The 22,458-nt window shown below is 41.4% G+C and overlaps 2 protein-coding genes across 5 annotated transcripts in view; both read left to right on the top strand.

Moving 5' to 3' along the window:
• Positions 1–12,760, top strand: part of sec31a (SEC31 homolog A, COPII coat complex component) — an 18,697-nt gene extending 5,937 nt beyond the window's left edge. The window contains exons 7-30 of one of the 4 annotated variants that reach the window (XM_020648678.3): positions 90–232; positions 732–831; positions 907–1,068; positions 1,549–1,701; positions 1,808–2,038; positions 2,151–2,225; positions 2,338–2,379; positions 2,796–2,831; positions 3,733–3,774; positions 4,413–4,721; positions 5,066–5,360; positions 5,466–5,644; positions 5,725–5,851; positions 6,097–6,242; positions 6,519–6,692; positions 7,230–7,487; positions 7,971–8,063; positions 9,112–9,211; positions 9,808–10,185; positions 10,690–10,745; positions 11,380–11,637; positions 11,906–12,025; positions 12,128–12,199; positions 12,516–12,760. In XM_020648678.3, coding sequence (XP_020504334.2) covers positions 90–232; positions 732–831; positions 907–1,068; positions 1,549–1,701; positions 1,808–2,038; positions 2,151–2,225; positions 2,338–2,379; positions 2,796–2,831; positions 3,733–3,774; positions 4,413–4,721; positions 5,066–5,360; positions 5,466–5,644; positions 5,725–5,851; positions 6,097–6,242; positions 6,519–6,692; positions 7,230–7,487; positions 7,971–8,063; positions 9,112–9,211; positions 9,808–10,185; positions 10,690–10,745; positions 11,380–11,637; positions 11,906–12,025; positions 12,128–12,199; positions 12,516–12,695 — 3,729 coding nt within the window. In that variant the 3' untranslated portion in view covers positions 12,696–12,760. The remainder of the gene's footprint in view (positions 1–89; positions 233–731; positions 832–906; positions 1,069–1,548; positions 1,702–1,807; positions 2,039–2,150; positions 2,226–2,337; positions 2,380–2,795; positions 2,832–3,732; positions 3,775–4,412; positions 4,722–5,065; positions 5,361–5,465; positions 5,645–5,724; positions 5,852–6,096; positions 6,243–6,518; positions 6,693–7,229; positions 7,488–7,970; positions 8,064–9,111; positions 9,212–9,807; positions 10,186–10,689; positions 10,746–11,379; positions 11,638–11,905; positions 12,026–12,127; positions 12,200–12,515) is intronic. The other 3 variants (XM_020648679.3, XM_020648680.3, XM_065965430.1) reach the window with 3 other exon arrangements.
• Positions 12,761–16,618: 3,858 nt separating this feature from the next.
• On the top strand, positions 16,619–20,469 carry tmem150c (transmembrane protein 150C). Its single transcript, XM_020648693.3, has 8 exons — positions 16,619–16,799; positions 18,291–18,374; positions 18,494–18,547; positions 18,633–18,665; positions 18,768–18,835; positions 18,992–19,116; positions 19,221–19,398; positions 19,975–20,469. The coding sequence occupies exons 2-8, from the start codon at positions 18,301–18,303 to the stop codon at positions 20,181–20,183; spliced, it is 741 nt and encodes a 246-aa protein (XP_020504349.2). The 5' UTR covers positions 16,619–16,799; positions 18,291–18,300; the 3' UTR covers positions 20,184–20,469.
• The last annotated feature ends 1,989 nt before the right edge of the window (positions 20,470–22,458 follow it).

Here is a 22,458-nt window from a genome sequence, read left to right as displayed (position 1 = left end):
TTTTTCTCACGCTCCTCTGCAGCTGTTTACTCGCCTCTATTCTTCTAAATCTGTATGGATGGACGTGTTTGTCTTTTTTCTTTTTTTAGATGCATTGCTCTGGACTCGCCTGGAACCCTGAAGTCGCCACTCAGCTGGTGTTGGCCTCAGAGGACGATCGGATGCCGGTCATCCAGATGTGGGATTTACGTTTCGCTACCTCTCCTCTCAAGATTTTAGAGAACCACACACGGTAAAGACAGCTCTTACAAATTTCTCTCCTTGGTAGCCTTTAAAGGTAGAGTCAGTACAAAATGTTTGTTGCAGCTTGTAAACACAACATTCAATCTGGGCGCCTCATTGGGCCTCACACTCACTTCAGTACGTAGTGTGAACATTTAATGCTTGTACCTGCACTGCAAGCTACCGCACGCAAGCAAAAGCTAATCGTTCACCCTCATTTGGAGCGAGCGTCATCTGCTTGGTATTTCGCCTCACTACAATTATATTTTCTTGTCTTTACTGCTATTATACCATTATACCAAGTGCTATACTATTATTCAGTTTTTACATATTTATATCTTCAGTAGGAACCACAGCGCTTTGAGCTGACAGTCGAGAAATGTAAAAAGATATTGTTGGATTTACTCTCTTTAAGGGATTTGTTTGCAAGGAAAAAACTACTGACAAGACTGCTGGGGTTCCTTAAAATTGGATGTGGCTTTTAACACATAACTGTGCTTTTTGTTCAGGGGTGTTCTTGCCATCGCCTGGAGCTTGGCTGATCCCGAGCTGCTCCTGAGCTGCGGGAAGGACAGCAGGATCCTCTGCTGGAATCCAAACACAGGAGAGGTACGTCTTCATTTCCAAAGACGAGGCAGGACAGTCTTTTCTTTATGTCTTAACATGATCTGCTTCTGTCTTCAGGTCGTGTACGAGCTGCCCACCAGCAGTCAGTGGTGCTTCGACATCCAGTGGTGTCCCCGGAACCCGGCGGTGCTGTCGGCTGCTGGATTTGACGGACACATCGACATCTACTCCATCATGGGCGGCAGCAACCAGGCGCAGAGCCAGAGAGACGCTGACAAGGTGAGATGTGATCTCCTGACACAAAAACATGCCTCTGCTGTCAACAGATTAATATCAGGCAATCCAGACGACTCGTGATAAATAATGAATGTGTAGGATTTCACTGGCCGGATGAACGACGGAGACGATGTGCTTAGGAAGATTTCTGCACTGACATTAGCCCCTTTTTCCTGAGCGCACAGCCAGCGCTTTTGTGCCTGGAAAAATCCCCTAGGTGGACACAGAGCCTTAGAGTTATGAAGACATTTGCGTAATTAGGGGCGTGGCTGATCTGACTAACAGGTGGACGCATTGTAGCTGTTTGCCGGGAAGGTTAAGGCCCGTCTCCGCTCCACCTGACCAAACGCTAGTTCGAGACAGCATTTCTCATACTGTCATCGTTTGGCTTCAAAAACTGCACTTCAGAAACCAGTGTGTCTGAGCCTATGTCCATGTTTCATACAGTCTGTAGTCTAATGTGTCTCTGTGTGTCTGTTACAGATTAGTACCTCCTTTGGGAACATGGATCCTTTCGGGACAGGTCAGACTCTGCCCCCGCTGCAGCTGCCCCAAACTTCTGCCCCTCCAGCGACAGTCACTCCCCTGAAGAAGCCCCCAAAGTGGATCCGCAGACCCGTCGGAGCCTCGTTTGCTGTGAGTCCTTTTTTTTTCCTTTAGTTTTAATTACCTTAAGGGGAGAAATTACTTGTTTTTTAACGCCTGTAACACTCACATTCTCGGTCTTTTCACTTCTCCATAGTTTGGTGGGAAGCTGGTTTCTTTGGAGAACGCAAAGCCCAACCCCCAGCAGCCTCAGCAGCCCACCGCACGGGTCGTACACGTCAGCCAAGTCGTTACAGAGACCGACTTCTTGAAGCGCTCCGATCAGCTGCAGGCCACGCTGAGTGCAGGCAGCTTCGTGGACTTCTGCCAGGGGAAGATCGACGCGGCTGAGAACGAGTTTGAGAGGACTGTTTGGTCATTCCTCAAGGTACATAATGCAGAAAGAGTCTTTTACTAGAAAGCTTTGAATAAACCTCTACATATATGTTTCTTTATAAATAAAGCTTTGTTTATTTAAGTTTACTGCGTTGTGTTTTCAGGTTAATTTTGAGAGCGATATCCGCAGCAAGTACCTGGAACTTCTGGGCTATAACAAGGAGGAGCTCGCTGCGAAGGTAAGATGCTTTTTCTCGGCTTCTTGGCGCCTCCTATGAAATCATTGACAGATGTTAGTGCTTTGATATTTTTATCCACAGTCTTGTGACAATTGTGTCTTTTTGTCGTCAGATTTCTGCAGCATTAGAAGAAAAGCCTGCCGACCCGCCACAGGTACGATTGTTTAGAGCCCCTTCTCTTATTGTTCTTTTTAAAGGAACATTACATACTAATAATTATAATTCTGCCTGTTGACTATGAACCTGCACTCAGGATGCGGTTAGCTTAGCACGAAGACTGGAAACAGGGCCAAACAGCTAGCTGGTTAGCATGTTTTGATGATCACTTTAAAAAGAACATAACTATCTTTTGTGCAGCAGCAGTGGTTTTCTGAAGTAGCCACGTCAAGGCTTAAATGAGTTGATAAATACACTTTTTTACCTTAAATTTAACACCTTAAAGGTTGAGCCTCTGCTTTCAAAACACCTCAGATGCTCCGATGCTTTAGGCAGATCCAGGCTGTTTGTAAAATATTACTCTGTCTCTGTCAGTAGGTCTTATAATAAATGTGTCTTTGTTTTTGTTGTCAGCTTATAGCAGAGGAAATATTCACCGAGCCTTCACAGGTACGTTTGTTTAGAGCAGTTACAGTTATGATTAAAAATTGTTGATATATAGGAAATATGCTCATTCTGGTCTTTTGCTGATATTTGGTATCTGTGAACAGAACAGAAGCTGTCAAATAGATTTGGTTCAGTTTAAGTGGAAAGTCATTTTAAATACATAAAAATCTGGTTTTCGATGTGGCCTATTTCGTCCTTTAAGGTCATTGAAATGTCCCTGAAATGTGTCGCATGCACATGTACAAAAAGGGGCATTTAAAGCCAGTGAACAGTTTGTGAACATGACTGAAACCTGTGAAAAGATCCGAGTCTGTTGAAGTTGAAAATAGTGTGAACATATAATCATTTTATTTCAGTTTTCTGATGTAGGCAGCTTCAGAGGAACTTGTGCGTGGAGCTGTTAGAGTAGCTGAGCACAAAGATAAAAACAGAAGGAAACTGCTTGCTCGGCTCTTTTAGAACGTAAAAACATCTGACTACAAGCTCCTGTCAAACTAACAACATCAAAGTTCTGTTCTTTTATTTTTATTTACCTTTATTTTATGAGGTAATTAACTCATTGAGACAAAGCTCTCTTGCACAAAGAATGACCAGGCCGAGAGTGCAGCAGCACACGTCATAATACCAGGACCAGGTCTTTTTCTTGCTGCATTGACATTTTCTGTTTGTGCAGATTAGAAACAAAGTAGTTATAACATGTTAATAAATAAACATCACCGGTATGGGGAGAAACGAGGCAGGCTAGAGACTTATAATATATATATATCATTTTATAGGGTACTGAGGCGGGCTAGCTGTGAAAGAGAATGAGAATATTGTCTGTAATAAATGTTTTGTTGAGTAGCAATGATCGCATTTATTTTTTAATGAAATGTTTTTTTGGGTTTTTTTTTTTTGTCAACAGCTTTTAGCAGCACCCGAGGAGTTACCTGCTGATCCTCCACAGGTACGTTTGTTCAGAGCAGTTACTTAACAATTCTTTGTCTGGCTGAGAGTGAAGTGTGAAGAGCACCGCTCAACTCAAATGTGAAGCCGATTTCTGCAGTGAAATTCCAACTTTGTACCGAAAAAAAACAGCTTTTTCCTGTCCATTTTGAATTTCTGCAAAACGGCCTCCAGCCTGAGCTCAGCTAAATCTCAAAATGGACCAAAAAACGGATACTGATCTGACCTCATGCAGCTCAATGCTACACTGTCTAATCCCAGTATTCATTTGCAAATTCTTCTTTTAAACGTGAATATTGTTTTTTAACGCCCCCATCCAATGTAAGAATAATCTTTTTCCATCATTTGACTCATTAAATAATGAGTGTTTTGCAACCAGCACCTGTTTCTAAAGATCCTTTTTAATACTTTTCATTTAAAGTTCCTCCAATGGCCCACAGGAACCATTTAGTTCCTTGAAGACAAATCCCTGAACCTTTTAGTTCTTAGGACCTTTGGTTGAAAAGGGTCTATATTCTCTCTCCAGATATGAAGTTTTATCTTAGTGATCATTTCCGTCTCTTACTTCCTCTTTACTTGGCAGTTAACATTTAGATTAAAGTCACTGATCTTAAAGCCGACTACTCTCTACATCTTTAGGTGGAGGTCCCAGCTCCTGCAAACCTGCAGCCTTTACCAAACCTCTTTGTGCCTCTTGTCGACAATCCTGAAGCAGCGTTTGACTTGATCGCTGCTGCAAACCTCCAGCCTGCAGCAGCGAACCTCCAGCCTGTAGCAGCACTGGAACTACACTCCACTCCTGACCCAGAACCTGAAGAGGTTTTAGAACCTGAAGAGCCAGCAGCAGCAGCAGCTCCAGAGGACGCTCCCATCATTGAACCAGAAGAAATTGTTGACCAAGTTCTTCCAGAGGGGGAAGCAGAGGAGGAAGATATCCCCCTAGAGGAGGTACAGTACATCTCTTCATCACTTGGGGTAATTACAGGGTAACTCTTGATAGGATAGGGTATAACACATTGTCTCTGATTAAGCTACTATTTATTTGAATATATGAAACCAAGGACACACTTGTATTCTAGCAGCACTTTATTTACAGGTTCTTAGTGAAGTTTTGTCACTTAGCCAAATAACAGGAAACTTGGAATAGTGCAAATATTGTCATCAGTTTCTGCTGTCAGATCATTCAAATTGCAGCAGAAACACATTTTCAAACTATTAGAAAATTAAAATATCCTGCAGGAAAGGAGAAGAGCAAACCAGAGACTTGATGGTGTTTTTCTTTGATGTTTCAGGAGGAGGAAGCTCCAGTGGAGGAGGAGCCCAGTCCTGCAGACACCTCAGCTCCAGTCGAGGAACCCGCCGAGGTTTCAGCTCCAGTCGAGGAACCTGTTGAGGTTCCAGCTCCAGTCGAGGAACCCGCCGAGGTTCCAGCTCCATTAGAGGAACTTGCTCAAGCGCCAGCTCCAGTTCTCATTGAGGAACCCGTTGAGATCCCAGTTCCAGTTTTAGCTCCGTCTCCTGTTCCCGCTCCAGCTCCTGCTCCTACTCCAGCCCACGAAGGAGGAGTCAATCTCAGCATCAGTCAAGGTAAAAAAAAAAAAAGCTCCTGACATCGACTTCCAGCAGCAGATTTGACCAAACGTTCCCCCCCAGCGTGGAATATTTTCCAATATGTTTTTGTTTTCCTTTCAGATGTGGACGGTCTGATCACACAGGCCTTGCTCACCGGAGACTTTGAGGGAGCTGTGGAGCTCTGTCTCCATGACAACCGCATGGCAGACAGCATCATCCTGGCCATCGCCGGAGGGCCAGAGCTCCTGGAGAAAACCCAGAAGAAATATTTTACCAACACACACAGCAAGATCACTAAGGTAACCGCCAGGAGGATTCGTCTTGAAATTGGATTGAGAGTATTCCAATGGATGACTTAACGCTCTTTGTCGTCCTCCAGCTGATCAGCGCGGTGGTGATGAAGGACTGGCACGACATCCTGCAGACGTGTGACCTGCACAACTGGAAGGAGGCTCTGGCTGCTGTCATGACCTACGCTAAGCCCGAGGAGTTCTCGTCCCTCTGCGGTTAGTTTGAAACCGTGTAAACAAGATTGTTTTCCCCGTGCATGCTTGGGTTCTATCCGAGTACGCCGGCTTCCTCCCACAGTCCAAAGCTCGCTCGCTAGGATAACTGGTGACTTTAAAATATCTATATATGTATGCACTGGCTGATCATCTCTGTTGTAACAAGTATTGTGTGACAGACTCAATTTTGCCCTCTATTCCTGCTTAACTTAAACTGAACTTCTCTGTTTGTTTGTTTTTTTTAGACCTTCTGGGGGGCAGACTGGAGGCAGCACAGGACATTCACCTACAAGTCCAGGCCTGTCTGTGTTTCATCTGTGCTGGAAACGTGGAGAAACTAGTGTCCTGTTGGACCAGAGCTCAGGATGGACACTGTCCCCTCTCTCTGCAGGTTTGTTCAAAAGTTACTCCAGCTCTGTTTGCACACATGGAGGCAGCATCAGAGTCTTTCCAGTATATACAAGTCCAAGATTCACTACATTTGAGTTCTGTTTTGTTCCTCTTTTCGCTGCTTTTCTCTGCATGCTGTTGCCAAACAAACAGCAGTATTGCGTTTAAATGATTTAAATCATAAGATTTTGTTTTTTCCAGCTTTTTCTTTTTTGCTTAACGCAGCTCGTCCTTTTTTATTCTAGTCATGCTGATGTGGTGTGTTTTTATCCCTCAGGCCCTGGTGGAGAAGGTGGTGGTGCTGCGGCGTGCAGTCGAGCTGACGCAGCAATCCGGCGCCGCCGCTATCGGCATCCTGATGGCCGAGAAGATGAGCCACTATGCCAGCCTGCTCGCCTCTCAGGGCAGTCTGTCCACCGCCATCACCTACCTGCCTGACAACACCAACCAGGTGTGTAACACAGCAGCTGTCCATCCATTACTGAGTTTGTCTTTCCTTTATTTACATGAAAAGGAATTATTATTCTGGTACTTTTAAAAGAGCTATGAAACTTATTTTGGGGTCTAAACGACTAAGAGGTACTAAAGGTTTTGGGATTGCTTAAACAGATTGCTGAAGGCTGCAGCTTCAAAACAGACTGCGATGCAACTTTTCAGGTTGATCACTTGTTAACTTAAATCTTCTATTTTGGCACTGACAGGCTCAGATTGATTTGCTCTGACAGAATTACTGAAATTCTTCTACAGAGAGAATCCGTTTTTAACCTGAACTCTTTTCAAAGCCACCAGACTCGAGTCACAAAAACTGAAATTTTACCACCTAAAATGTGGGAGTTATACAGTTGCGTTGATTGGTTAATTTTACTAAGTTTATCCGGTTAAGGTCCCAAATGAACTTTTCCAACCCTAGATTTTTGAACTCAAAGAGAGCTGGTAAACTAACCAATGAGACCGACTGAATGTGACTTTTCTGATTTGGACCTTCCAGCTCGCCGTTCAGCAGCTCCGTGACCGTCTCAGTCGAGCTCTGGGACAGACGGCAGCACCCGCGGCTCCGGCACAGACCCAGAGAGTTCAGCCTCAGCGGCCTGCCATGACTCAGGTCCAACGCGGCCTGCCTCAGCACCCGTGCTTCCCCGTGCAGCCCCCCATGGTGCCTCAGCCCTCTGCAGCAGCTCCAGTACCCGCACCTACACCTGCAGCGTCCGCCCCCCCGCAGCAGCAGCAGCAGCAGTATTACCAGCCGGTATGTACCTCATCTTATTACTATCTAAAATCTGTTGCATTCACTCTTCTTTGCAAACAAAAGGGGATTCTCCATTTTTCAGTTGTAGCATTTTGTTCCTTGCAAATGTTAACAAAAAAAAAACCTCGGAAGATTATCTACAGGACAAACAAACGCCGCCCCTGTCACCCTGCAGCGCTGCTCCCGGTGAAGTTTTTCATTGCAGTTTGATGTGTTTAAATCATTTCATTGATTTGGTTTCCATTCTAGCCAGGGCTTAAATCACGTGCTGGTTCTTAAATGTTCTCTGAAATCTAAATGATAAATGTGCTTACTATGCTGAGATTCTCTGAACTGTTGGAGGTTTGTGTTTCTGTCATTTGAACCCTGGCTCTGGTCCTGTGTACCGTGTGGTTGTTGGGGTCTTTTTTTTTTGGTTCTTCCTTCTCCCACCTCATTCTGCGGCCATCGCTGCTCTGTGCCGTGTGTCTCTGTGTGCTTCAGGTGAGGGCTGCCTCCACTGTCACCTCGTGGAGTAACCAAACTCCCACAGCCCTCCCCAATGTCCCTCCTCCTCCTCTTCAAGCAGAGCAGAAGGTACAAACTGACCGACCGCCCGCCCACACGCCTGCCTGCCTGCCCTTCCCTCTACACACACCTCTGCTGATGTTTACATAGACTGCTTCAATGATTACAAATACATCAATAACTGAAATCCCAAAGAATGCTCAGCTGCTGTTTGTCGTCAGTAACACTCCTCACCTCCTTCACCCATCGCTACCCCACTTTGTGTTGATGTTCTTGACTGTGTTCTCTTTCTCTTTCAATGTATACACCATCCTGCAGATTCAGAAATGTTCTTCTTCCATATACAGGCCAATCATTAACGCACTTTGTCTTCCACTTCCAATACTGTGTGATTCTACAAACTCAGGACATCAGCAGTAAAATGAGGACCAGAGTTTTCTTCGTCTATACCATCAAAAAGAAAATGTTATCACATCAGGAAGATTAGCCTTAAAAACAAACCACTACATGATGCAGCGGAGAACACGGCCAGTTTATTTCCAAAGCAGCGGTCATACATAGAGCGCTTTAAAGAGTTAAAAACAGAACGTCAGGAACTTTTAGGGCATTTAAGCAAAATTAAGACATTAAAACAACCATCAGAAAAAACTCTTAAGTACGGGAAAACTTTGCTAGTGTGATCAGTGGGACTCCAAAGCCACCTGCAGTAACAGATGGGTGATGTTACTCAGGCTTCATCGGTTTATATTTACAGCCTAAGGTCAAAACACACTCCAGCACTTCTCTGACATGCATGCTGCTCCTTCTCCTCGATTCACTAAATGATTCCCTTTTTTTTTTTTTTCCCCAACAGAAGAGCAAATTAGACACAGTCCTCCGTTTACAGCACACAACTGTAAGATCTGTGTGCAGAAAAGTCCTTTTTAGAAGCTCCTCATTTTAAGCCTTCACTCTTCTTTCTGTCTTTTTATATTTCTTCAATAATCTGAGAAGGCAGATTTTTTTTTCAGTTTTGTGAAGAGATACCTTAAGGAGATATCTGCTGCTTCTGAGACGGTGAAAGTGTCTACTATATGTGAATATCATATCTGCAATTTTCATTTTCTTCCTCCTGCAGGCGGAGCCTTCAAACCCGTACGGGATGCCTCCCTCCGCCTCTGCTGCAGCGCCTCCACCCTCCTCCGCTCCTGCATACATGCTCTCCCATCAGTATCAGCGTAAGTCTGTCACATACTCATATTACTACTTGTATTCGAATGTCGTGCTGCATAAACAACTACAACACTTTCTTCTTTAAAACCATTGAGTGTATATAAAGATGGACGATGAGTATACACCACCTCCTGTTGTACAGAAGTGAAGTCAAACACCTTTCGACATGGTTGCTGACATATTGTGCATTAGGACCCAGAGTCTGTGCATTTAGAGATTGGCTGGTGAAGCAGCAATTCTGACGTCAAGCCCCAAAGCCAGTCAGTCAGTAGGGGGGGCTCTAAAGGTTTTGGCTTCACTTTTAAGGATCAGTCACGTTCTCCATCTTTTTATACAACCTTTATTTCAAACACTGACAAACATTTGATCATGAAATGTTTGCTCTCTTCTCTGCTGTTGGATTAACTGAACTGAGAGCGTCTTGTATGATTAACTTTATGATGTTTATTTCTCTTTGCCTGTTTATCACCTAAATGCTAAACGTATAGCACGTTAGCATGCGCTGTTCTTGAACCACTCTGATGTTTGCTTGTTTGATCTGCTGCATGGTTCAGTCATTTCTTCACTAACAGCGTCTGTTTGTATCCTGTGTGAACCCCAGGCTACCCTCAGGTCAGCCAGTACCCCCCTGGAACTGGGGGGGCTCCTATCTATCACCCTCTCCAGTACTCCTCCTCCTCCTCCTCCTCTGCCGCTCATCCTCCTGCAGAGCCTCCTGGCTTCCTCTCTCAGTACACTCAACAGCCCGTCCCCTCTCAGTCCGCTCCTCTGGTCTATCCGGGTCAACCTTACAGCAGCCAGTGCCTCTCCTCCTCTCCTCCTTCACATCCTCCTTTCTATCCAAACGCTGCTGCATCCTCCTCCTCTTCTTCTTCCTCCTACTATTCTGCTCCTGCATCGTGCGGAGCGTCTTTCCAGCATGGCGGGCCGGGATCTCCTGCGTCGTACATGCCTCCTCCTCCACCGTGCGGAGTCTCAGGTACACACCCCGACCCCGAGCTGGTCCCGGCCTCTCGGAGAACAGGTCTGCATGGCTCTGATCACTGAATGTCCTCACCCTGTGTTCATTGATGACTCTCTAATTACATACCAGATATTTTCCCACAATGAAGGATCAAATGTTCGACATAAAATCCCTGTGTGTTGATTTACCTTCAAGTTTTGGTTTGGAGTTATAAAACAAGTTGTATATAAGCAGCTTTTATCCCCCTGCCTGCAGTTTTAATGAATGCTAAACAAAGCTAGCGGTTGCAGCTTCATATTAAGAGCACAGATGTTGTATCGGTCCTCTCAGCCAATTATCGCGATGGAAATTAATCTCCCTTAATGTCAAACTTTGCCTCTCAATCTAATATAGTTGTGATCAAAGCTTGCTAACTAGTAGAATCATTTTCTCACCCATGATTTTAAACCTTAAACGGACTGAATGCACCCCGACACTGTGAGCTGGAGTGGATGATGGAGATTTTGTTTTTCTCTTTAGGACCTCAGAACGGCTGGAACGACCCCCCGGCTCTGAGCAGAGCATCAAAGAAGAAGGTAAATCCCCCCCCCCATGAAGAAAGAAAACTTTTAATATTAGTGTACAACTTCAGTGTGCCAAAAAGGCTTTAACAATGGAAATTAATCACCAGAGAGCGTTACAAGGTTGTTGTTTTTTTTAAAGATATTTTTTGGAGACATTTTGGTCTTTATGAGATCGGACAGCTGTGAGGCAGGAAATGTTGGGAGGAGAGAGAGTGGGGGATGACATGCAGCAAAGGGCCGCGGTCGGATTCAAACTTATGGCTGCTGTGATGAGGACTGCAGCCTCTGTACATGCACCATGTGACATAACCACTAGGCTAACAGCACCTCCATGAAATCCAAGGTTTTTGCGGTGAATTACTTGAAGATTTTGCAGATTTAAAAAAAATATTTCTTGATACTATTCAGTCATACATTTACAAGTGAAAAATAAAGTGAAAATCTCTGCAATTACAGTCACAAATTTACAAGAAATGAAAACCAAGGACAAGATAGAAAGTTGTATTCACTGAAGAAACTACAGCAGGAAATTACACCCTTATCCCTCCTCTGTATTTTGACCTTTTCTATTATCGGCAGTCTCGACTTTTATATGCCTTCAAAGCAAACCGAGAAGAGGATTAAAGCCCCTTTTCTCATATTTCAGCAGGTACCACAGAACTTCTGCCCTCCTGCCCCCATCACTGCTCCTATCATGACCCCTCTGGGTGCGGACCCTCAGGCCCAGTCGGTCCCCTCTGGCCCTCCTCAGGCCATGGTACAGGGTGGGCAGCAGGGTGCCCAGGTCCCTTACTCAGGCATGCAGCAGCAGCAGCAGCAGCTCTCACCTCCACCCATGAACCCTGCCATGCCCAAGACCAGTATGGAGGGAGCACCTGGAGCACCGACTGGAGATTTCATACAGGTACACAACGTCTTATAGAATCTGACACTTAATGACATACTGTAGGTGTGAGTAATGTTAAAGCTGGGTGCATTATGTGCCTCAAATAGACGATGCAACTTGAGAATTGTTTACATTTTTGTTCAGATTTCCTTTTAAATTAGATTCTTTGTTGTGCTTTGTTTGGAAGAACATTGCATTCACATTTCAAAATAAAAGCCTGCTCTGTTTTAATGAATTAACGAGATCATTCTTAAGGTAATCGTCACTTCCTCTTTAACCCTTTTAGCCTCTGCAGTCGATCCCCGCAGAGAAGATCCTGAAGAAGCCGATCCCCGACGAGCACCTGGTCCTGAAGACCACGTTCGAGGGTCTCATTCAGAAGTGCTTGGCTGTAGCTACAGATCCCGTGAGTCCGCCTGAAGGGGATAAACAATCCAGCGTCTCTCTTCTTCAAACAACGTGAATCATTCAAAGTGTTTTTTTGTGCTCCTTTTGTGTCTCCTCGCAGCAAACTAAGAGGAAGCTCGACGACGCCACCAAGCGGCTTGAAGCGCTCTATGACAAACTCCGAGAGCAGACGGTGAGTATCCAGCAATAAAAATGTTTATATAACGTGTCGAAGAAAGAGAGGGAGGCAGCTTTACCATGTGCAGTTTAGCTAGGAAGTAAAAAGGAGCAGCAAGAGAAACCTCAGATGACTCTCTGCAGCTTCATCTGTTTCATATCAAAGCACTTTATTATTCAAGGATTCACTTTGGACCTCGATGTATTAAATTCTGCTCTGTCATAGTTCAGCACTTTATAAGGGATCTGCCTCTTCCTGACTAATAACAACGTTTTTTTAGAAAGTTCAGGAAGGACGTCAAAGATCTGATTTCTGCTCTTCTTCTCTCCAGCTCTCTCCCGCCATCGTAGGAGGACTTCACAACATCGCCAGGAGCGTCGAGTCTCGATCCTACACCGAGGGCCTCAACATCCACACGCACATCGTCAGCAGCAGCAACTTCAGCGAGACGTCGGCGTTCATGCCCGTCCTCAAGGTGGTGCTGACACAAGCCAACAAACTCGGGGTCTGAAAAAAAAAAACTCCTCTGAGACTTCGACCTGTTGGACCGGTCGGGGGGGGGGGGGGGGGCGGGGGTCGGGGGTCGGGGGTCGAGCTCGAGCTCGTTTCACAGGGAACTCGATTTGATCGGGAGGAATTCTGACGAGTGTGGAAATCTTGTTTAGGGTTCCTCTTTGTGCCATTCATGTTTTCAGACGTAACAAAAGCCATGTTGTCAGCGGCACTCAGTGGTGAAAGTAAATTCTGAGCCCGAAAACGGTTAAAGGGCTGCAGACGGTTTAATTCAACTACCACCTTCATACTAATGCTAAGGCTAATAACACAAGTGATTTTAACATGTTGGCAAACAGATTCATGAGTGAGCATCTAATGAAATTATAAAGCAGCATAAAGTCCAAACAGGCAAGCCACACAGACAAAAGGGCATTTTATAAATGAACATGTAGAAACTTCATTTACCGAGCAGTGTTCAGTGTTAATCAGGAATGGAAACAAAGATAGGGAAAGTTAAAAATGAGGTCTGGGGCATTTCTGTCAGCTTGTATCTAGACGATGATATTAAACGTCACCACTTAATAAATCATGGAGGTCACCTCAGTGGATTCGGCATCAATAGCAGCATGTTTTCTGTCTCCAAAGTGTGAAATCACGCAAACTAACAATCATCTCGAATATACTCGCTTATCATCTTTATAATCGTTCAGTACTGTTGCACTACAACGATGCTTCATTACCTTTTCATCCTTTATAAATACAAAGAACTTTCTCTTGAGAGAATAAAATCATGCTTTCTGTTTACATGTAAATGCGTCACCGCCTGCATGCACTTTGCTACGGACCTTAAAATGGAGCTGCAGAGTAGAATGGGAAGGCGTCCTTTTTTTTTTTTTTAGTAGTTGGACTGAAAACTTGAACAACCTCTAATTATCATTTAAAGTAGAATTGACTTTTGATGTCCTAATTATTTTTAAATATACAAAATGTGATCTTTTTTTATTAAACCCCGTTTTTAAAGCACATTTATGGTGAATCATAACAGATCAATCAAAGTCATTTTTAAGAGAAACTTTCTGGAAGTATCTTCAAACAGAAACAGAATTTGAAAAGATGAATTCAGTATTTCATTATAGGAATTTGAGTCTTAAAAAAAATGTGCAAGTGTCTTAAAACAATGAGTTAGTATTTTGATCTAAACGAGGAAATATCTTCAAATTAAAAGCACAAATTTCAAAATAATGAAATCATGTAGAAATATTTCAGAATAATAAGTCAGTAATTTAATGTCATGTTATGAGCAGAATTGGGAGTTGGATTTTCAAAATAATGAGCCAATGTCTCTTTGAAAAATGAAATGGAAACTGGGGCGTCAGATAGCCTAGCGGTTTTGTCGTGCGTCACATGTGCAGAGGATATCGTCCCCGTCGCAGCGACCTCGGCACCTTTGCTGCACGTCGTCCCCCTCTCTTCTCCTCCAAACATTTCCTGTCTCTCTTCGGCTGTCCTGTCTAATAAAAGACAGAAAAATAACTTTTTGAATTGGTACTTAAAAATAAAGACTTAACGTCTCAATACAACAAGTTTGTATTTCTACATTTGTTTGTGTTTAAATATGAAAAACTGAAAATACAGACGCACCTACATTGAACTCCTTAAACAGAACAAAATAAAACAAATGAAATAACGAGTTAGTTTTTTAGAACTTAAGATTGTTTGTTGACATAAGTTAAAAATCTCAGAACAAAGATTCAGTTAAAGAACGAATAACCGATTCAATATGTTCCTTTCCTCTGGATTCTTGGTACGCAGTGGAAGAGGTACTTCTGACTTCTTTCTTATGATTATTTTTAGATTCATTTAGAGTCATTTTTTTTTCTCTCAAAGTTTCTCATAATGTCAAACTGCATCGTCATTCTGACTCTAAACTACTACTGTCTGATTTCTCCGGCTTACTTTCACCACTGCTGTCGCTGCAAACTACACATTGGACCAAGCTAAATGTCAGCGCGTGTGGGATTTGTAGTCCCATACGAGGAGGATGTTTAATGTTTTATTTCATTTTTTTTAACATGTTTCAGTGTAACCATGCAGCTCAGCAGAGTGGACTTTTTTTAAAGACGCTGTTGCTTTTAGGACATTTGTAGAGTACGCATGCTCAAACAAACGCTACAGTCTTCTTTGATGGCATTGGAGGTAATTACCTGCTAATTAATCCCACCTCAGAGGGAAACTGGAAGGAGACTCCTGCTTGATTTTCATTCCAACTACGATGAGGGCTGCAGTCTGAGTGGTCAACCACACTTTATGTTGTTAATAAAGGAAAACAAGTCTTTGTTTTAAGATTGACAACATGCAATATTTTCAATAAATAGTATTTATTTACAATGTCATGTTTTTTATTATTTCTCTTCCTTTCTTTCTATAAATTAAGATGGATAGATCGATGGGTTCTTTATTCATCCTTTGCAGGGAAATTACACCGTCACAGCAGCAACTGCAATCACAGTCAAGACACCACACAAAAAAACAACAAATACCATTCAGGCACATCAACAAAACTAAGATCAGTTTTTAAAAACTAGACTCGGACTTATAAATAAAAGACATACTAGAAATGTAGCCTGTGAAGGGTTTCATATTACCTCTATATGTATTTAATGGATCGAACCCCCCGACCTTCCGGTTGAGAGACGTCTGACTACCACTGAGCCACAGCCGCCACAGTCGGTCAAGATTGTTGATCCTTTGTAAATTACAAAGTCTAGCAGACCGTTAAGATTTCTCAGATGTTTAAAATATTCAAAGCTAAACTAAAAGACATCTTACAGGATTCACTATAAGTAAGATGCTCATGTGTTTCCTCTTTTAAAATGTAGATCAAACTATACATTTATAAACCATTTCTTGCAGAATTTGACCTCTGCGTAATTTACCAGACACACTAAACTGATCATAGACTGTTTCAGACTGCTGCTTCTGCTGCTTTAACATGACTCATCTTTATTATTTATTGAGGCCAGATAAACCTGTTTTTGGGGGCCTTGGGTTATTTGCCGTCGTTTACAGTTGATTCCTTTTAGTTCCTGTTATGGAAAACTATCCACATTTAAAAGTATTCTATATAAGAATACTTCTGTCACACTGTTAATGAAAAAAAAACAATTTAAATTTATAATATTCAAGAGGTAAGCACAAATATGAGGATATGATAACATACACTTTACAAAAAGAGCAGAATTAGTGCATACTCTTTATTATATTATTAACAGAGAACATTAATCCACCATTGGGAGGAAGGATGTAACAGAGAAAAACGTCCTTTAAACAGAACCAGACTCATCTCGTTAAACAGCCGTCTAACTGCGTCTGACTTGCAGAAAGTGAGATATATGTATATGTAATGTAACTGTAATCATTGCTCTGTACACGGCTTTGGCAATAACCACTGATTTGTTCACGCCAATAAAGCAAATAAAGATTTGAACTTGAGACAGACAAAGTGTCCCGAGGCTTTTCATAGCAACAGACTCAAATTCTAGGATGCTTAGTTTGACTTCAACATACAGACCACAAAATATTTGATAAAAATGAGTTTAAGTATTTGAAACACATAAAGGTCTAAAGCTAAACAAGCCATTAGCCCAAAAAGCCAGAACCACCACTGTTATCCTGAGCCATGTAGTTCTGTTAAAAGGCTTCAGACAAAACAAAGTAAGATGCAAAAACATAAACATATCTATCTTAAAAGGTGGTTAAGCTACATGTCCTGTATTTTTTTTCTAAATACTAACATCACTAGCATAGATACCAGTGGTATTTGAACTTTTAAAGTATTAAGTAAAGGCTGTGAATACTTAATAAATGCCATGCTTTTATTTTGAAGGAATGACACACAAAGCGGAAATCTTTATAATCTCACTGCTGCATGAAGCAACGACGCAGACGGTACATTAAAGCGGTGTGTGGATGGTTCATTGGACATTTACTTGCCTTTCACAGCCTACCGAAAATAAACATAGACACAGTGTGTAGATGAGCAGTGTGTGTTCAGTATTTACAGTTTGCACTCACACCGAAAACAGACTGCACCGTTGAGGAACTCCAACAGACGGGACAGGTACGGACGTCAGAGTTCCCTGCTTCCTGTGTTTGATGTTTGCGTTTAGAAAAGCTGCACCGTTTTCCTCTGTTACATCCTGGATTTTTTTTTATTTTGATGCATTTGAATAAATACAACTAAATATCTGCTGTATGATACAGGTGAAGCCTAAATGTGTAATATTATATTAAGTATTATGTTATATTATTATAAGAGTGCTGATTCAGAGTGGGACTTTTCATGTGTAACCCCGCCTCAGCCAGATGTTCCACTGTTACATAACTAGTTTTTAAGGGTGTGACACAAAGTTTTGTTTATTTAAAGTAGTTATTATCTTTATCATTATTACTACAAAACAAACTTAGTGCTACCTGGTTTGATTAGGCTGCAACAAAGAGAAGATCCAAACACTGAAAGTTGGGTTCATTTTTCTTGCTTTCAACATGTTGTTTTGATTCATGTCTTATGAAACAGATGTGATTTTTTTTTAATTTTTTTTTTTGAGAGCAGTGGTTCTCAACTAGAGGGTCAGGACCCAAAAGTGGGTCGTGGAACCATTTTCAGTGGGTCGTGAATATGTGGCCTGAAAAAAAAAAAAAAAAAAGTCTATGAAGCTCTTTTTAAACATATATGTTTTCTTCCATTTCTTTGTTCTGCATCATGTTTTGTACCCGCCTGAGGGCGCACAGAAACACAGTTTTCCAGTGAATAAATCTGATTGGTTGAAAATATAACACATTTGGATTGCAATTATTTCATTTTTATTGCATATAAGGAGAAAAAAAGACCAAAATAAAGAAGAATAAAAAGCAGTGCACATTGATTAGGAAGTAAAAACAAAACATAACTTAATAAAGAAATGTGCAGGAGAAAGCCAAAGAAACACAGAGGGGCTTGTCAAGAGGCCCTCCTAATGTTAAACATGTAACACAGAGAAATAATGAAAGTAGTCCAGGCTAAAACGATATAAGAAAACACGGTTAATCAAAGCAGTCGGTGATGGGTCCAGTTGAGAACCACTGTTTACGAGCATTGATACTTTTCAATAAATCATTAAAATAAAAGATTGTGTTCTTTTAAAGGAGTGACTTCAAATTCTTTGACATTTTCATTGTAAAGCTTTTAATGGGTAATTTGTGTAGCCTAATGGAGGTGTGGTTACAGTATAGCTGTATCAAGGGGACTGGCTGAGGCTGTGTTGGAGGGACCCCCCCCCTCTCACTCCATTCACTGCATGATTATTTAAAACATACACGCATGAATAATCTGCGGTTTCTTTTGACTGCTTACTTGTAAATGCTGGTCGTTAAACTGTTTTAGGTGCACTCGTCCAGATGCTGTTCTGTGATCATTTTATCACATGGATCTCATCGGTTCTGTCACTCAGTAAATCACTCCCTCACGTGTCATATTGCTTCATTTGACACCACATCCCTAATATTAAAATTTGCCGATTAAACAAATTGTTTCCAAGACAGACTAGCACCGTTTCTTCTTCTGTGGTTTCAGGTGAGATAAGATGTTTGGGTTCAGTCCCTGGGCTCTGCTGCCTCCTGTGTACTCAGGTCTCACTGCTGCTGGACTGTGGGTGGTGTAAGTTCACACGTTAACCTCCACTCACTCCTGAACCAACATGAAATAAAAACATGAATTGTGTGTATTTATTCATCTGTAGCTCATCTGTAAAGTCTGTGTGTTTGATGTTTTTGTAGATATTTTGTGGCTGTCTATGATGAGAAGATAGTCCCTCTGGGTACAAAGTACAGGTAAGAATCATTAGATAAAAACAAATAAAGATAAGAACCATGGTAATATTTCTTGGTGCTAAGATGTTTTATTTGTTTTTTTTAGGCGAAATGGATCATCGTATCCTCCTTACATTAGGTTTGTATTCATGATTTCCTTTAAACAATAAATGCATATTTATGATTCATGATAATCTTCAGAGTGGAAGAGGAAACATAAATGTCTTCCCTGTTTTTTCAGTATTGCGGGGAATTTTCCTCCAGCCAGCAGCATCTTCAGCGAGGTCATGAACTTGGCTGCGTTTCTTGGTAAAAAAAAATCCACCAGTGTTCATCATGTTATTACAGTTTTAAATACAATATGTCATTAGTGCAAACACTTTTAAATGGAAAATAAAAAGTGATAATGTGTCATATGCGAGTCGTTAAATGAACCTAACCTTTTGTTTTTCTTCTATGTCACAGGGTTCATTATTGCTTTCCTCAGATACCTTCAACTGAAACACAAAATAAACAAACACCTGAACGTTGTCACTCTGCTGGCTTTTACTTTTGGCTGTTTTGGGATGACACTCCTGGGAAACTTCAGGGTAAACACTGACACACACACACACACACACACACACCGTGTTTGTTAGAATTGATCTGCCAGTTTGTAGACTGATTAGGAGACTTGATGTTATTTTTGTTCCAGATATTTACAGACGAGATTATCCACAACCTCGGCACCTTCATGACGTTCGGCCTGGGAACGTTGTTCTGCTGGCTTCAGTCTTTCATCACTCTGAGAGTTGATTTAAAGAACGAGGGGAGGAAGACTGGAATCATGCGTTTCCTGTTGTCTGGAATCATCACAGTCTGCATGATACTGTGTATCCTTTAACTCGGATCTAAGGAGGATGTTGTAAAGCAAATAACTGATATACTTAAAACCTCTGTGAGGAGTTTTTCGCTGGTCATGAAACAAACTTAAATAGATAGTGATGCCTCTTAAAGCAACTGAGATAATCAGCGACAAGACGTTCTTCTATATTAGTTATTTTGAATGTCTGAAATGGCTGCTGCGTGGTAGGTGTCAGACAAAGTGTCTTATTGGACGCTGCAGAAAGTGATTTGTTTTTATCAATTTATCGATTTCTATTTGTGTTATCTCGAGACACTTTACAAAAAGCAGGAAAAAGACCTTACTCATTGCTGTTTTCCAAAGACCCAGCGTTAATCCATCATGCATAGCAAAAAAAAAATGTTTAGCAAAAGTTACAATGGCAAGAAAAAACGTATTTTTAAGAGGCAGAAATCCAGTCTCATGATGAAAAGCCATCTACCCAAACTGTTCTGGGCTTGAACATGTGATAGGGGGAGAAAGGATAATGTGCAGGAAGAAGGATAGGGGAAATGTTTTGTAGTCCTTTACTTGTCATGTCTCACCCTTAACCCACCTCGTGCAGATTTCTCCCTGATCTCTCAGCGTCTCCACGGGGAGGCAGCTCAGAGCCAGTGGGCGCTCGTCATGTTCTTCCTCATCTTCCTCAGCACTTTTGGCATCGACTTTCGCCACAACCGCTTTGACCTTGTGTGCACGGATAACTGTGGTCGTCCAGAAAATCACTCAGAGATGCTCCCAGACGTGTCTAGATACCGGCCAGAAGAACTGTAGGGGTGTTGTTTCGTCTTCTGTTGAAGAACTAAAGGGCTGTGTTTCAAAATGTATCTCATCTGGACTGGATGTAAATGTTGTTACTATTTGTTTGGTATTAGTTCCACTTTTTATATGAATACTTTGAGTTTCCATGTTTTGATTTTATTTTTACAATTTTAAAAAGTTAGTTTAAATCCCCACACTAAAGATCTGTTTTGTTTTTCAGTCCCTTACTCTGTATGTATGTGAGGATGGTTTGTTATGGTAAAATTGTTTTTTCATTAAATATTATTTTTAAGCACAAGTCTTCAAGATTATTTTTCAGTTTTAGAAATGCAAGATTTTGCACATTTTTCAATCTGTATGAAATATTTTTAAATTGGTTCATGAAGCCCTTTTCAGTTTTCCTACCTACCTCATTAAGATATTGTTCCAATTAAAATAGCTTGATTGAAGTCCATGAAAGAGTACTGGTTCATTGTTTTGTAAAGCTATAGCTGGATATGGCTTAGCTTAGCATAGTAAAGCCTGGAAACAGTGAAGGCGCTAACCCCAAACTTTGGGGAAATATTAGTCCTGGTAAAAAAACTTTAATATGTTGCTAGTCTTGTATTTTTATTTTCCACCAGGAATGGCTTTGAATTATTGATTTGATAATAATAATAATATTTGATTATTATTTTGAGACAGGGAATTAAACACTCGACTTCCCAACAAAAAAGATAAAGTTAAATATTTTAAGAGAATACCAATAAGCTGCCGTTCAGAGCTACATGAGAACAGCCAGCTTAGCTTAAGAAATCAGTTGGAATCAGCTAGCTTTGTCTCTGCCCACATTTTGTTTTTACCCTTCAGCTTTTGTACCATTGAGCAAACAAACTATCATGTTGTACTTTGAAAGCCTGAGAGGTGCTTTTGGAAAGATATTACCTTTGGACATAGGCAAACTAACTGTTTCATTGTTTCCTTTCTTTCTTCTAAGTTAAGCTAACTTTGCAGAATGTATTAGTGCATTAATTTGTGTGGGCGTGGCTTCGGCGCATTCCATGGACACGCCCACTGCATCCCAGAGGAGCGAGAACAGCTACATTTTTCATGTTTTTCAAGCTTAATTTGATAAACTTAAAAGTTTTTTTCGTTGCTGAAATTTGGCCTAGTGGTTAATAATACATTCTTCTTTTGTATAAAAAACTAAAAAACATTTTTTTTTTTTTTTGGGTTTACAGGGACTTTAAGCTTCGACAGGCAGACAAACGAGTGGTAGGCTATCCATCTCCTCCTGTTAACACTTGGTTGGATGATGAAGTAGCAGCTGGGTGGTGGAGCATGATGACTGGGAAAAGAAGAAAAATATAATCTGGTTACGCCCACACATTTCTTCAAATATCAGATTTTTTAGCATTTAAATTATCATCATAGGTTGTTTCTTTTTTTTTTTATTAGGCTAAAGAGGGGCTGATTGGTTAATTTTGTTACCTCTGGAAAGAGCCAGGCAAACTGTGTGTGGTTTAATGCTAAGCTAACATTTTGAGAAATGCACTTGATTGACACCTGACCATTATCACGTCTCAAGATGCTACTCTAATGTTTGTATGGTAAATATGAAGCTACTGCCTGAAGCAAGTTAGCGTAGTCAAACATGAAGACTGCAAACATTGGGAAAACGACAAACAGCTAGCTAGTTCCAAAGATAACAAATCCTACCACCTGAATTATGTTTTTACAAATTAAGACAGTAAAATTGAATTTAATCTAAATCTAAGCGAGAAAGTGAATAAAAATAACTCCTAATATTTTGACATTTCAACATTTCCCTCAACAGAGTCCCTCTGCACCTTTAAGAAAAAGCTAAAGACCCAGCTCTTTCATGAATACCTACTAACTTAATGATGATGGTCTCCATATTATTGATGATGATGATGGTAATGACGATGGTTTTTGTTTGATAACGACGACTTATAAGATGGTTTCTATACTGATTAGAGCTCTCAAGAACTGCCCTCAATGTTGTGCTTTGCCTCTGGTCACTTCCTGTCAGCACCTGTGTGTCCAATCAGACTCAAAGCTGATCGTTTGCTCTTACTGACATTGTTCCCTTTTTTCTAGATCCTTGCTTGTGTTGTTCTTACTCTCTGATGTACGTCGCTTTGGATAAAAGAGTCTGCTAAGTGAATTGTAGAATTTCACAACAGAAAAACATGCAAGTATAAATGAGTCCACTAAGGATGGTTGCCTTTGTGTTTAGCGCTGTACATTTATAGCTTAAGATCTTAAATGTACAAGATTAGGGAAC

Source organism: Labrus bergylta, chromosome 17 (assembly GCF_963930695.1).
Source record: "Labrus bergylta chromosome 17, fLabBer1.1, whole genome shotgun sequence".
Classification (NCBI taxonomy): Eukaryota; Metazoa; Chordata; class Actinopteri; order Labriformes; family Labridae; genus Labrus; species Labrus bergylta.
Note: the sequence above shows the minus strand (reverse complement) of the source record. Positions and strands in the feature narration are given on the sequence as shown.

What these genes read in the sequence shown, in the direction of transcription:
- tmem150c (XM_020648693.3), top strand. Translation starts at nt 18,301, where the DNA reads ATGTTTGGGTTCAGTCCCTGGGCTCTGCTGCCTCCTGTGTACTCAGGT. An exon ending in GCTGCTGGACTGTGGGTGGT is followed by an intron (nt 18,375 to 18,493) that starts GTAAGTTCACAC and finishes ATGTTTTTGTAG; the next exon opens with ATATTTTGTGGCTGTCTATG. An exon ending in CCTCTGGGTACAAAGTACAG is followed by an intron (nt 18,548 to 18,632) that starts GTAAGAATCATT and finishes TGTTTTTTTTAG; the next exon opens with GCGAAATGGATCATCGTATC.